Below are 16358 nucleotides of genomic sequence, written 5' to 3'. Positions count from 1 at the left end.
AAAATACAGTTGATCGCCATATAAGGGTTATCTCATGAATGATGCATAATTAAGAGTACGTCACACATATGATAACCATATATGCATATTGATGACTTTACCAGTGATGATAGGCGTTCGGGCTTCGCCCTCGACCGTCAGTCTGCTTCGCGCGACCAGTAACTTGCCCACTATAGCCCGGCGCATATCAGATAGGCTACTGATTGATAAGAAAGCAAACTAAGGCTTTATACATGTAAGATCCTCTTTAAGGGTAAATTGCCAATTCGTCTACTGCCAACTCGTCCACTCACCACATTCATTAATAGTCTAATGCCATTCAGTCCGTCAACATTTCGTCTAACAACCGTTTGGTCCAATAACCATTTGGTCCAATCATCACTTCGTCTAATCACCATTTCGTCTCTGACCATTTCATCTCATAACCAGTTGGTCTAATATTAATTCATTTCATTCATATGCACAATTTAAAACTTAGTCCAATTAGACCTAATGGTATATGGACTATATGTCTATTGGACCAACTGGTTATTAGACAAAATGGCGGGTGGACGAAATGGCAGTTAGACGATGTGGATAGTGGACGAACTGATGGTAGACCAAATGATTGTAGACAAATTGGCAATTACATGTAGACGAATTGGCATTTGACAAATTGGAAATAAACCCTCTGGTAGTGGGGATGAATGGCTTACTATTCGAGCATAAATGAAACCCGGGTCACCGAACTGTGAAAGCTGTACCAACCAAACTATCACACCGCCTGCAATGCTTGAATTTTCCATTCATGAAGGGATTTAATTTTCTTGTTTTTAGATGGGTCTGTGATCTTGGCTGCCTCTGGATTGACTGGAAGACTTTGGACTGGATCCCTGTGGTACTTTGAGGATCCATCCAGTGCTCCGGATGTCAACAGAAGTAGTGCAGGAGTACGGACTGAGGCAGGTATAACAGACTTAGAATGGATTGATGAAAACAGACTGGCTGTTGCATCAGATACAGGTAGGATCTACTCTGCATAACTCAATAATAATAAGTACTGTAAACTAATGTATGAACTTCAAGCATTATTCAGACCTGCCAACCAGTACGTTTTAGCCGTATTTAGTACGTTTTTTTTTTTTTTTTTACTTGTATTTTATTGAGAAAAATAATCTCTATATGTCTCTATTTCATAAAACGTACACAAATATGGTAATTAGATCAATGTAATTTCAGGTAACTTGTTTTTTTTTCAATCATTTTGTTAAAACCAGGGTGAAGATATACACATGTTTTAATGTTTTTTTTTTCATCTGCAAGATCAGTGCGCATTTTAGCTTGCATGCAGCTTGAGCGCCGCGATGAGCGAGTGCACCAAGCATTTTATTATGAAATACACTTTTTTTTTGAAAAATACAGTTTTTTTAATCACAGAATACAGTTTTTCATTCCCAGAGGTTGGCAGGTCTGATTATTTCAGACCAGATTTTAAACATGTTATTTACATCGAATTCAAATTTTGCCACTTTGAAGTCAAACAAATTTGTGTGGTCCGAAGTATTCTTCCTGTACCTGACACCCCCTTCCCTCAATTTTTCCTCTCGAGACAAAAGAAACCCTTATAAAAGTTCAGGGTGTGTTTTGCAATAAATGAAGGTTATCATATTAGTTGTATCAAAATCAAAATATGTTTGAACAGCATGCAATCAAATAACCTCCCTAAGTGTTATCAAACATGTATAGATTAAAATATATGTGCCAAATGATTCGAAAAGCAACTGTGTAATTACTTCAAGTGATATATCAAAGGAGAATATAAATTGTCAGTCTGAATTCATTTTCACTGTCAACAATAAACAACAGTTCCTGGATGTTGAGCATGGCGTGAATTTGCCGTTCACCCTGCACACTGATTTGGATATTTTACTTCTTGTTCAATGATGTGTGACCCGACAATATAGGTCAACTTGAACTGTAACTAGTGCTAGTCTAGTAGCATCCAGCTTCACTCCACGTTTTCAATCTCTTCTTACATTTTAAGGCGTAATCATCTTGTAAAACTTGCTACTTGTGATATATCTCTCTGGCAGTGTATTCTTCTTACCCTTCAACGCACTGGAGGTTAACCTGGGTCATAAAAGTAAACGGTGTTGTCTACATCCTAGAACTTTTGGTTCTTGTTGATAGCAAGAATTGAATTAATCTTGAACTTATGGTGGAACTGTGGATTAAATTTTCAAAACTTAAATACTGCATGTGATAACAATTTACTTTGATCTTTAAAAAGACTTTCTCCCAAAACGATTGCTCACTCTGACTTGTTATCAAGTCAGGCTTAGCTTTACTTGTAGATCACGACAATGAAAGATTATTCTTAACACCCACAAGGAGAATCGAACCCAAGATTTATCTAATCATCTGTCCTCTTTATTTCAGGTGCAATCGAGATTTGGCAGCTTGAGAGCAATGCATTCCGTAATTTATTTTATTTGTATGAACATGATAGTACAGTGAACTCTGTCAGCGTCAACTCAAATAAGACCCGTGTCATCAGCGGCTCATCAGACAGACTGTAAGTAATAAACACACAGAATGGTGACAAGCTGTGATTGGCTGTCAAGGTAAACAAATTAGGCTTTTTAATAGTAAATAGCCTTTAATTTATTTATTTTTCTGTTTCTGTTTATGGTAACTCCCGTAGGAACTCGGCAGGACAGCATTTTGCTGGTAAACGGCAAGCTGGTATATAACCAATTACCTAGGAAACATTTACGTCTAGGTTAATCAGTCATAGTGGCTGACGTAATAGACGACAGATATCACTCTCTAACCACTGGACCACACGACCTTGACAGCCAATCACAGCTCATCGTTTAGCCTCTATTGCCTTTTTTTGGTTCTATTATATATTGTTTCATTCTAGCGTTCTGTTCATTTATGCAATTTTACTCCGATGAGTGCATGTCAAAAAGCTTAAGCAGTTATGATTATTATTGTTATTATTTACGTGTATTTTCCTGTTGTTTACAGGATTAAGATCTGGGATCTTGCTTCACAGCGCTCTATTCGTACACTCAATGTCCACACAGGAAAGATTGAACAGCTAGCATGCAGTCCAAATGAATTAGATGTCTTTGTATCTTGTTCACAGGTATATCATATAGTTCTTTTCTTTATTGTGAACAGTGTCCACATTTACAATAGCTATAACCCTAGAATTATGAGTTTAAGGCCTTCTGATATGTTTGCAAAAATTATACTTCTTTCAATGTCCAAGTTAAGCTTTGAAGAAAACTCCCGCAAAAAGTTGAATCTGTTTGATAAAGTAAATAAGAGTTCTACCTCCATGATGATTGGAGAATCAAAGAAATGACCCTTCCCAGGAGGATCTCTGTGTGGCAATATAACTCAAATATCAAAAACCTATCCGGTCGTCAGCTATCTTGTGCTAATCTTCATTTGGGTATATGCCATTGATCGGTCACTCTGTGCGTTTTCTGCTCTTGCACCTTCCCTGTTGAAATTTTCAAATCCTCACTTAAAGGTAAATTCCAGTTCTGGTACCGATCTCAAAATGACTTTTTACAGAATCTAATATAATGACCATCCAAGTGTCTGTTTGTATGAATAAAAAATATGTGCCAAAGGATTCTGGAAGAAATTGTGTAATTGCTGAGAAATAAGCAAAATAAGCGCGGATTCGGTCACTTCCGTCGGGTCTTTATTCCAGCAATAATAATACACTGTCCCACGTGTGCCTATCTGTGTTGGCGATCTTCAGTGTGATCGTATTTAGATCTTATGATTTCACAAAGTTCAGTTTATGTAACTGTACCAGATCTAGATCCATGATGATATAGTCATACTTAACCTTGATTTTACAGACTTTCTCACGAAATTAGTGTTTTACTGCAACTACTGTAATTTAGCTTTAAAACTCATCTTTTTTTCAATACTAGCATAGTTATGGATTCATTAATAGTCAGCCCACCTGTGCACTTTGAAACACCCGTATAAAGACCCCTCAGTACATGTAGAAAGGTTATTACTATTATTTATTATTATTTTTTAATGAATTAAAAAAACTAACCCTTTTTCCTTGAGAAAATGTATATTTATGAAGGCAGAATCACCAAGAAAGCAATGATATTTTTTTTTGCAGGATGGATTTGTACTATTATGGGATATGCGTAAAGCTAAGCCAGCTCAACGACTACCATGTCCGGCAGGTCTACCCACAAGTGTAGTGTGGAAGCCAGGAGAGTCCTACGTTATAGCAGTTGGTATAAAGCTCTCACTACATATCTTCTTCTGGCTACAAAACATGTTCACTGTATCGTGCAACGGGAGAATGATAAAAAAATAAAAAACATGTTATGCAAATAATGAATGTTTATGAGTGCAATGGACAGAATATTTCATTTTTCACCGAATGTACATTTCATGAATTGAAAATTAAGTCATTATTCATTTTATATGACACCTATAAAGAGATCCTTGCCATTTAACATTTTTGAAATTGGATGCAAAAGTGCATGCAGTTCAGTGGTTTTATGTGTAGTGCCAGTGGTCTCGGTGAGCGTGCAATGGGCAAAAATTGTGTGAATGAAACTTGCATGATGAATTGATGAAATGTGCTGTAAGATGATGTCATTTTAAAATGGACTGAATGGTTTATATACAACCAATTAAATGACAAAGATCTATCCAGGGCCCCATTGCATAAAAGTTACTATAATGGTAACTGTGCCATCCAATGGTAACTACCATGGAAACACTGATCAACAGCTAATCGTAATCAAGGATTCCATGCAAGTTACCATTGGATGGCAAAGTTACCATTATGGTAACGTTTATGCAACGGGCCCTTGTGTCGTATAACTGGTTATTATCACACCGTATCCAATTCGTTGGATTCACAACATGGTGCGCCATCTATTGGTTGCAGCGAACAGGCCAAATGTCTAACATTAGGGTGGACATCGCGTGCAAGCAGTGCGCACAGTGCTAGTGTACTGTAATGTGACTGTGATGCTTCAGAAATGAAAACCATATGGCAGGAATTCACCAAAGCGGTCTAAATTTTGCACAGAAATATGCAGGAAAATTTCTCTCTCACCTCCTGGACCCTACATGTAGTTAACATGTCCGGTCAAGCTGCGTCGGCCAGCGCTGAATAATCGCATGCATGCATTCACTTTAGCACTAGCATGTGCAACAGATGTCAATTTTTTTTTCCCATGGAGCATTGCGAATTTTGGCCTGTCCGCTGCAACCGATAGATGGAGCACCATATTGTGAATCCACCGAATTGGATAGCCTTCCCTTTGGCATGGTCGAAGATACACCAGCAATCACCATACATGTATTACCAGTTAAACTGAGATGATGAAATCCCAATATACTTGTCAAAGAACTACCTGATTATTTGGTTTCATATTCCTTCTTTAAGTCTGAACTATGAATCTCGGGTAATCTCATTGTGATTGGTGCATGCCGTATCGTGGACCAAACCGCCGGACACAGCAAAATCTGATTAATGTCTTCCACCATTACTTCACCAGAGTTAATACCCACTAGAGCCAAGTGGCTTATTATATGTGTCCGAGACCTTCATCCATCGAGCTTCCACAGTTCTTCCCAGGAAAAAATAAGTAAAAAATTCGATTTTTTCACATTAGCTCCACTTAACCAATCAGTTGTTTAGAATACTCATTAATATTCAAATAAAGAATATAATACTTAATAAATTGTTCTCTTCCTCAGGTGATGAGAGTGGTAGCATCTCCCTTCTTGATGCTCGCAATCTTCAAAATGCAGCTATCGTTACACCAGCTCACAACAGAGCTGTACATAGGCTGGCCTTTTCAACCAAATCGTAAGTTGATTGTGTTCTTTCTATATGATCTGTTTCTCCCCCATTATATATTTCAGGGGGCCGTACGCCATTTCATGAAGCTGTTCTTAAGTTAAGAGTGACTTTAAGAACGATTGGTGATCCTTCCTGTGGAAAATGATATTCACTGTTAAATAATCATTGGTGATTATTTAGTGCGTAAGAAAGATTCACCAGTCGTTCTTAAAGTAACTCTTAACTTGCGAACAGCTTTATGGAACACCCATGGAGCTTAAATTAATTCAAGGCCATGTTCTCTCTCTCTTTCTCTGGCCTTGGATGTATTTTGTGCCCCTTGGAATTCTTCCCATTTATGCTATAATAGATGAGCCTTTAAACAAGGCCCTGTGTCTGTTATGATATTTATATAAAATGCCTTCCGGGTGAATGCGAGGATTGCGAGTCCAGTCACAGGGCCTTTAGGAACCTGACTAGGCTTTCTTATGTTAATCATTGTTTTCCATTGCTACCTCTCAAAGTAGTGGTCAATCGGTGATCGTATCGTTCACATCAATTAACCCTGTATGATCACATATCACAGATGCGAACATTCTCGCTCCCATGACGTCATCAACACCAACAGCGTGGATTGGCGCATCAGCATACTCATGAATAATTCAGACATTCACGTCTCCTCCTGGTTCCAATGATGATTTCATTGCTTTGAGTATCCTTAGTAATTGGAATGCTCTAGTTATTTGAATTGAAATTTGTTGGATGGCATGTAGCTCCTTTATATTGATTATTATTATTATAATAAAGTGTCAGGCAATTCTTCCAATGTGGATATCATTTAATAGAAATTGCAATTATGCATGTTATCACCCCCAGATAATCACATGTGTTTCTGTGTATTGAAGACTTCTGCATACCATTAATTCAGCTTGGTTTCACTGCTAATAATTCAGCTTGTTTTTAACACATTGATATATTTGTTTTCGTTTTAGTCCCCTATTACTTGCATCTGTATCAGATGATTGCACAGCAGCAGTTACTGAGCTACAACCAGAGCTGAAACAAATGTAAGTCTTATTGACCTCCCACTATTTCATTTATTTGGCCTTTCCCTTCCCCTTGAGTCCAGCGCACACTGTACGAGTCGATACCGCATGATTTATGGTATTTAGCATTACAAGATCAATTTCCAAGAAGTAGAATTATTTTAGCATAATGTTAGGAATAACAATCATAATTTTGCTTTGCGGCAAGCCCGGTGGTTGGAGTAAGGTCCGGATCGGCTTCAAGTCGCAGCCGTGATGACGTCATTACAATGTGAAATTGAATTTGCTTCATTTAATTCAAAATAGAGTGAATTTCGATTTCAGTAGTCCTACCACTAATCTGATCTCTGAACGCTAAGATTTTATTGGTTGGAATGTTCATATCAAATGTTATTACAATTTCTGTGAAATTCGAATGGCAAAGAATTGTATAGTGTGCGCTCTTATTATTACTGCTGTTATTACACTGTACCTCGTTATTATCTTGGTTTTTTTTTCCAATTAATTATACCAATGATTTGTAAATATTGTGATTATGTTTGTGATTGTAAAACCAATAAAACTCATAAATAAAAAAAAAAGTATAGTATGGGCTGGGCTTTTCCCCACCTCCTTCCCTTCCTCCTCCCCATCTTTTTACACTGCCCCTTCCTCTGATCTGGCCCCTGTTTTTTTGAAAGAGTTGCAATCGATCCGATCAGCCACAACTATTGACGGCCAGCAATCTATTATTCATGTTTGCTCAAAATATTTTCCAGTTATGATGTATATTCATGCATTCATTGTTTTCTTGAAAATTCACTGTGCTTCTCTTTGTTTACAAAGGACATTGTGCAAATTTCCTGTAGGACCAAAAATTATGACACTGATGGATTACCATAGATTGATTGGATCAATTGTAACTCTTTGTAAGATGGGGCCCTGATGTAAAATAAGCAAGTTCTGACAGTCATTTTCAAATCATATGATCAATGTGAATGTGGGTTGCAATGATATCACATATTATATCCCTTACTTAAGATTGTTGTATTGAGAGTGTACACAAGGAGAAAAAGAATAGTTTTACTACGAAAAACGTTTGCCATGAAATTGTTCATTTTCCTTGCTGAAGTCACGCATAGTCCATTTTTCCCTAGGGAAAAAGTGAACTATACGTTTTTTTACCCCCCCTGCCTCGCGATTGCGAGCTGTGCGACGCAATACAAGAAGAGCGCTGCTCAGCCAAACGGTACTCTCCACTGCATGCCACGGGAAATTTGGCGAGCTGCCCTAACCAGGTGCGCTCGCTGAATAGACGGTCCATAGACTGTCTAGACTTTAATATTATTTTCTCAACTTCTCAACGATTGTTCTATATCGACCTATTAAAAATCGTTTCGCTGTAAAATGGTATGAGTGGAAGGGATATAAAACAAATATACAATGTCCCATTCTCGGAACAGGCTAAAACTATTCGCACTCAGGAACATCAGATAGTATTATTCTTCCTCGGGCCGATGGCCCTCGGGAGAATAGTACTATATGATGTTCCTTCGATGCGAATAGTTTTATCCAGATCCTCGAGTGTCATTGTATATTTGTATACTATTTCTTTTGTAGTTCATTATGTGTAATAAATGTTCAGGGAATAATTTTCCTGGTATCGCATCGCATTTTGCTACACATTTTTTAAAGACTGCTACACATAATGTTTTTTGTATAGCATATTTTAACAAAGGACTGTATGTTACATAGTTGACAGCTTTTCTCTTATGACCAAAAATGCTATTCACATTTGTAAAGAAAATTAATTCCCTGATGTTTATTCCTTCTGTAGTATAAAATCTTGTTTGACTCCATACACTTCAAATTTTTCATGTTTTGTATTTCTTGTTTTCAGGGAAATAATATGCCTACAGTATGTTCTTTTTTACATTTTCTTTACTTGGCCATAGACGGGAAAAGTACATAATCATTTAACCTTATTTTTTTCATTTTTTATTCTTTTTTTTGCAGATACCGTAGCTATGCCCACAATGACTTTGTTCATGGTTTATCATGGGACAGTCAGAGTAATAAGCTATTAACATGTGGCTGGGATCACCAGGTTATCTCTCATGATATTAACATCGCAACATCTATGGCCCTATGAGATGGCTGACAGTCCTCCCAACCATTCAAGTTACGCTCGTTGTCTACTATCTGTGGAATACTAATGATACCCAACTTGACTTTTCATTTATTGAATGATCGACTTTATACATGTAGCTTTTTTTTTTCCTGGGCTTAGCAAACCATGGTCAGAATTCACTAAAGTGGTTTGGAATCCATAATTTTAAAACCATTGTTCGTGGAGAAGTCATTATGCATAGATTATGATGTATTCAGTGCGTGTATTAAAAATGCATCCAATAGTGAATGCACACTTTCGCCACAGGTTTCTAACTTCATGCCTGTCACTAAGGCCTGGTTTCACAAACAGCTGGGCCCACAAACTCTTTCTAAAGTTTTTCCTGAAGGATGTTTAATGTAAAAAAAATGGCTAAGTCCATTATTCACATGTTATGCAGCAAAAGTGTGCCAAATTTGCACTTTTAAAGTGATTGTTTCATTTTGTTGCGGTTTGAAAAATTCTCATTTTGGTTCTTGGAAATGGGCTAAACTTCAGGCTTTAGTGTAAAAATACTAGTCCAAAAGTTTCAAAGTATCATATCTAGAGGAACTATTTTAAAAGTTTGAAAATGAATGAGGGTAGGTTTCAATGATATTGTGTTCAGAGAGAATCTGTACATCAAACACATCAACTCTGGATGAACCCTGCATGGCCTACGTACAGTGTAGCTGATAATAGTGTGTGTATAGGAGATTCAGAAAAATGCTGAGGTGGGGAAAAAAAGATGCATCACACTTTAAAGCTAAATGAAAGTAGTTGCAGTAAAACACTGATTTCGTGAGAAAGTCTGTAAAACCAAGGTTAAGTATTACTATATCATCGTGGATCTAGATCTGGTACAGTTACATAAAACTGAACTTTGTGAAATCATAAAATCTAAGCTGAAAAACAATCACACTGAAGATCGCCAACACAGATAGGCACACGTGGGACAGTGTATATTATTATGGCTGGAATAAAGACCCGACAAAAGGGCCCGAATCCTTGCTTATTTGCTTATTTCTCAGCAATTACACAATTTCTTCCAGAATCCTTTTGCACACATTTTTTATTCATACAGACGCTTGGGTGGTCATTATATTGGATTCTGTAAAAAGTCATTTTGAGATCGTTACCACAACTGGCATTATTGTTGTTGGTAATGTGCTGGTCATGGTAATACTTGATTCAAAACAGTTCCTATTTTATTATCTGCATAATTTATTATGAGTACAGTGCGGATAATTGTGAAACCTAATAGGTTTGATGTACATGTAAGTCTTAGAAAGTGCTTCAAAATGCATAACTACTCAAATTGACCAAATGCTAAAATATTTAATGACATCCAAATATGTTGTAAAATACATGTTTTCGTTTTTTATATCTTTTTTTTAATACCTATGCTTATGGTAGACCCTGCGTAAGCCTAAAAGGCCGGGGGGGGGGATTTTCTCCCTCAGTGTTTGAAAAACAAAAAATCTGTAATACAAGAAGTGACTGCCACGTCATTCCATGACTTTTTTTCCTTAAAGTCTTAAGCCTCTTATGAGACCAAATTTGTGACCCCTAATTACGCGGTTATGAAATTATAAAACTTTTCGTAACTGTATGTCAGACCCCAAATTGATAGCAATTGTGAATTCATGTACAAATCCAATGCAAATTGTGCATGTACATGAGCCAAAATTCATATATGTATCATTCTTTATAATTTTACTGATTAAAGTCCATTAATTTTGTCTTCTCTATGATCAGAATAAAGTAGGCAATGATTTCCACCAAAAAAAATGTAACTTAAAATGTTGAAAAACAAAAATACACAAGAAATTTTTTAAAGTAGAATACATAAGAAAAAAATTACAATACCAACTTTTTTTAACTTGCATTTGATCGGAATCCAACAGTCTGTGAATAGAAATTTTTGGGGGTGCTATTTAACTGATTAGAGCACATTTTCTACTTAACACATAAAATCTTACTTTTTCAGAAAAGTGAACCTTGTAGATTGCATTGCACACCATGAATGTACAATTATTTTCAGCACTGACGTGATTGGCTGCAGGGATGAAATCGCCCCCCATCCCTCCCCCCTGTGAGATGGGTCCAAATTACCTGGCTCTATTAGGGCTAAGTAAACCTCCACGAGTTGATTATCGCCAAATTAGAAGCAACTTTCAGACTAGAATAAGCAAATATGTTTTATTTTTATATCTTCTAAGTCAATTCCCAAACGATTTGACTTGGGTACTACTTTATGAAGGAAGAGCCATACATATTGTAAATCCTTGTGATGCTTTTTTTTGTCAAATTTAGCAACATGTGATGCATTATTATAATGATTATATATGTAAATGTGCATGTATCTCTGCGCTTTGACTGTTGGACAATGTGTTTTATTAAAGTCATTTGGAGAAAATTAATAAAAATCATGTTCATATAGTCTAAAAAGTGTGTGTATGTGTTATTAATTTCAAGCTTCATTCAAGGTGTACCAAGCACAGTTGCCAATAACTACATTTTCAGGCAGCATTCAGTAGTAAAAGTGATAATACTAATCGTTTCATGCAAAATATTGATTTCCAAAGTTCCAGTTTAAAGGAATGCTCCGGGCTGAAAATATTTATAACTAAATAAATAGAGTAAAATTCACAGAGCTAAATGCTGAAAATTTCATCAAAATCGGATAACAAATAACAAAGTTATGGAATTTTAAAGATTTTCATTACTCCGATGAAACAGTTCTAGACATGTCTTCATGAATATTCATTGGGTGGGCTGATCATGTCACATCCCCACTTTCCTTTTTCTTATGTTATTACATGAAATCATAATTGTTTCATTTTTTCATAAATGTGTAAATGATATGTCTCCATTATTATGAAATAAGTTGCAGCAAGAAATAACTAATGCACTTAATCAGTTGTCAATCCAATTGTTAAAGTTCTTGGTAGGAAAATGTTGAATAAACCTAATTTCATATAATAAAATACAAAAGAATAAGTGGGGATATGACATCATCAGCCCACCTAATGAATATTCATGATTACAGTGTACATGCCTAGAACAGTTTCACAGGAATATTGCAAATCTTTGAAATTCAATAACTTCGTTGTTATCCGATTTTCAAATGTTCAGCATTTTGCTCTGTGAATTTTACTCGATTTAATGAGATATAAATATCTTAAGCCCGGAGCATCCCTTTAACATGCTCATGATGAAATCCTTGCGTCTAAACCAGAAACCCGTTTTTGCTTTCCAACGCTACTGGACAACTGAGGTTTTAGAGCAAAGTAAGCAAAGGCGTCCCTCCACAAGAACAGACTTTGACAGGAGAGGGAGAGGAGTGGACTGCATGTACCTAGTGCAGAGACCATAGTGCAACTCAGCGGGTCAGTTTTTAGAATTATTTATATCGCCAATTCTAGGTCATTTTGCTTTGTTCAAATCTTGATTCAATCTTCATCCAAATAATGAGTGACTTATGGACATGAAGCGTTGTGGAAGTGTCGTGGTGTAGCGGTTCTGACTCTCGCCTTGTAATCAGAGGGTTGTGTGTTCGAATCCCACCATGGCCTAGCGTCCTTTGGCAAGGCGTTAATCCACACTTTGCCACTCTCCACCCAGGTGTTAAATGGGTACCCGGTAGGATGTGAAAGCCAATATGTAGTATGCCTAGCAATTGAGTCTTGGAGCTCTTGTTGGAATGCTCCCCAGGGAGTGGAGAAGGTGCATACATTGTATGCGGGCATGCAAGGATCCGATGACCGGGGTAATAATATGTCTGTAAAGCGCTTAGAGACGTCGTTCCGATGTATTAAGCGCTATATAAATGCGGAATATTATTATTATTATTATTAAAATTGGTGATGAAGACCTTTTTTTTCCATTTTTTTTTAAACCCCCCCCCCCCCGATTTAAAAAATCCTGCTTACAAATATTTCCTACTTCTCCTTTCCTATCAGGCAGAGCCGCAGTAAGAGTTTGCACCGACACTATTACATGTATTATGTATAAAGATGATGAAAAGTACAACTGCAATCCAATGCCATAATCTCACATGGGAAGCTGTGAGGCACTGCCCACTCTTTTTAATGAGGAAAGCGAAATTGAGGTAGCGATACCCCACCTGAAATACATAGGTCCATGTGTCATAACGGTGGTGTATTTAATGACGGGTGAGTGTAAGGTGTCCTCCGATATTCCTCTTGAAAATAATGATATTGTCTAAATACTGAAATGTTTTTGTTCAGGGTAGGAGCTCTAACTAAAGTTTGATGTTATCAATTTTCTTGTGTGTGTGTGCAATTACATACAATACTTAGGCAGAGCATGATGACCCTCCCCCCCCCCCCCCAACAAATTTGACAAGAATTCAATTGGTTTATGGATGCCAAATGGAGACTAAATAGACCCTGTTGAAATCAGTATAAATTGACCTGTTGGGGTTTCATACAGCTGTTCGCAAGTTACGAGCAACATTACGATTGACAGGTGATCCTTTCTTAGGAACTAAATCAACACCAATGATAATCTGTTGTGTATCATACCACAAGAAAGGATCACCAGTCGTTTGGGACAGCTTTTTGATAAAAATAAAAGAAAAATTCAAAAAGCATAACACTGAAAATTTCATTAAATTCGGATGTAAAAGTTATGACAGTTTCCCTTAATTTCAGAAAACAGTTATATGTACATCCTGGTTGGTATGCAAATGAGGAGACTGATGATGTCATCCACTCACTATTTCTTTTGTATTTTATTATATGAAATATTTTAATTTTCTCCTCAATGTCAAGTAAAACAGCGATTAATTCCTCTCTAAGCATGTGGAATTGGCATTGTTTAATGAAATTTTCAGCACTATGCTAGTTTGATTTTTCTCTTATTTATTCACATCAACATTTTTCTGGGGTGGACTTGACCTTTACGGAAGGTATTCATACAGCAACATCTTGAAGCCCCCATGGAGCAATTGTTCGCCAATATTTTTCATTGTGTCCTGGCACTGGGTTAATCCTTGGAAGGTTTTTTCAAACTGTTTCCTGCATCATGCAAATAAATATTCATATTTCAAAGCATGCAAATTGAGAGGGGCAAGAAGCTTTGTTGAGGGGCACTTTGTCAAACAAGCGAAATGACATGATGACTGGTGACCCTGTCATAAACTTAATCATATCTTCTGAAATGGGATTGTGTGCGTTTGTAAAACCATATTTTTCTTGTGCGCACTCTAGAGAAAAGACAACATTGATGACAAAATTATGACATCCACCAGAATACCGATTCCATCATATCTGAGAAAATGTAAAATATTGAGAAAATGCAATGTTCAGAACACTGCCCCTGAATTCTATAGACACTAGATTAAGAACTCGATTGAACACATGAATATTTGTTCTCAGAAAAGTTTAATCCTACTCAATTGCTGGACTAAACATAAATGTAATAGAATCTCATAAAAGATAATGACATTTTAGAATGGAATCTCAATGATTGGTCACCAATTACACAATTAATTACTTGAGATCAGTGCATAGCACGTTCGATAGAAAGATATCATACCAAATTTATAGCCGTGAAGCATAATACCCTCGAGTTGTGTTATATATATACTGAATGTTTCTTCATAAGAAAGAGATAGCTGCCTGTTCAAGTTCACAATCAAATACACATATTTGTATTGCAAAATGTAAATCTGAATATCTCTATTCAAAATGACAATTTAAAATTAATATCATGATTGGTTTATACCCAACATGGTGTCAATATGAATTATTTAACCCAAGAAAACAAGAATGGGAAAGAAATTTCATGAAACAAATGGTGACATTCAAGGTTATACTTCTTATAAGCTACTGAAATCCATGCTTCTGATTGGCTTATTTGTCAGTGAAAAGCACAGATTATGCTTCATGAAACTCCCCCAGATAGTAATCATATGATAATACTGAGATTTAAAAGAAGAGAGAAAAGTAGGAAATGTTACATAACTTCTGCTCAGAATTAAAAAATTATATCCTTTCCACTTACAGTGCAAAAAAGGAAGGAAAATTTAAATTTAAAAAAAATGTCTTTATATTACCCTCAAATACACTAAAATAAAACAGGGGAAGGGGGGGCGATAGAGAAATAAGAATACTGAAAAGTGTTTCCCAAAATACCACTTTAAAGAAATTTCCGTAATATATTTATACCTAAGACAAAACAAATTCCTGACACCTTTAATCTACTCTACAACTAAAGACATTCATTTTATTCCTTCTCCTGACAGATACATGCCTACATATACTACAAATACACATGAAATCAATACATTTCTATCTCCATTCAAATTAGATTTACGAAATACATTTACATTTCAAATTTGTCAAAACATCTTCTTGGAAGCATCATAACAATAAAAGTATTTCTTGGTTAAATGTGTCTAAGGTTTTCGTTCAATTGGTTAGAGTGAGACTATCGTTATCTTGAGCATGCTAGTTTATTTCAGTCTTCAAGTAGAGATAAAACAGACACTGACGTGATTTATATACAGATAAACTCTGATTGTGGTACCATGAACATTCTATCTGAATGAATTGAGTTTGAAGTCACCCTGGTGAGGTGATAGTCTTCCCAGGAGGATTAATTCATTGAATACACTGGAAACTACATTTGGAACAAACCTCAGGTGTCTGGCACTCTTGTACCTCAAATGAATAACTTATAATCTACATAATTTCCCACATGAATTACAATCACAAAGACGTTTCATCACCATTCTTATAACATTGTAGACCTTTTTTATAAAGCACTTGTTGCAGTATTTCATTGATTGGTGAAATTTAATTTGTAGTATTTCATTTGAATTGTTGATCGTGTCAGGGACATTTTATGTTCGACTTGAAGACTGAAGACGAGATCAGAGCCTGACCTTTCACCCAGAAAAGCCAAATTCCTTTGCATCGTCTTCGGTGATGTCACCATATCGCCACAGATTTTTCTGGAGAGAAAGAGAGAGAAAGAATATTAATTCAAAACCGATTTGTTTACCCTAATGCAGATTAATATTCCTAAAGCAGCATAATCAAGACATTAAAAAAATCAAAACCCATATATCATTGTTCATTTGATATAAAAATACTCCAAAAAATAATCTTTGCTAACTTGATCGTGGGCCTGGCAGCCACTATGCAGTGCCAAATCCATATGAATTGTCACTTATATCTTTTAATGCAAAACAGGGTAGCAGCAACTTCCATCTTTTAACTTCTTTTTGGTCAGACGCTGCCAGGACTTGAACTTCCTGACCTCTGGGTTGTGAGACAGATGCTCTACCAACAACACACCCTATATTGGCAGGAATATT

At 36.3% G+C, this 16358-nt stretch overlaps 2 protein-coding genes across 2 annotated transcripts in view; one reads left to right on the top strand and one right to left on the bottom strand.

Annotated features, from left to right (window-relative positions):
• Positions 1-81: 81 nt before the first annotated feature.
• On the top strand, positions 82-11458 carry LOC129282956 (methylosome protein WDR77-like). Its single transcript, XM_064115109.1, has 8 exons — positions 82-136; positions 817-1002; positions 2419-2554; positions 3013-3133; positions 4145-4265; positions 5749-5860; positions 6826-6900; positions 8875-11458. Exons 1-8 carry the CDS (start codon positions 82-84, stop codon positions 9008-9010), a joined length of 942 nt encoding a protein of 313 aa, XP_063971179.1. The 3' UTR covers positions 9011-11458.
• A 2943-nt stretch (positions 11459-14401) lies between these two features.
• Positions 14402-16358, bottom strand: part of LOC135157785 (staphylococcal nuclease domain-containing protein 1-like) — a 35442-nt gene continuing 33485 nt past the window's right edge. Inside the window, exon 20 of the mRNA XM_064114664.1 lies at positions 14402-15992. Within this exon, the coding sequence (XP_063970734.1) occupies positions 15927-15992 (66 nt within the window). The 3' untranslated portion in view covers positions 14402-15926. The remainder of the gene's footprint in view (positions 15993-16358) is intronic.

Source organism: Lytechinus pictus, unplaced genomic scaffold (assembly GCF_037042905.1).
Source record: "Lytechinus pictus isolate F3 Inbred unplaced genomic scaffold, Lp3.0 scaffold_20, whole genome shotgun sequence".
NCBI lineage: Eukaryota > Metazoa > Echinodermata > Echinoidea > Temnopleuroida > Toxopneustidae > Lytechinus > Lytechinus pictus.
The sequence above is the reverse complement of the archived record's forward strand: the minus strand, read 5'-3'. Positions and strand labels throughout refer to the sequence as shown.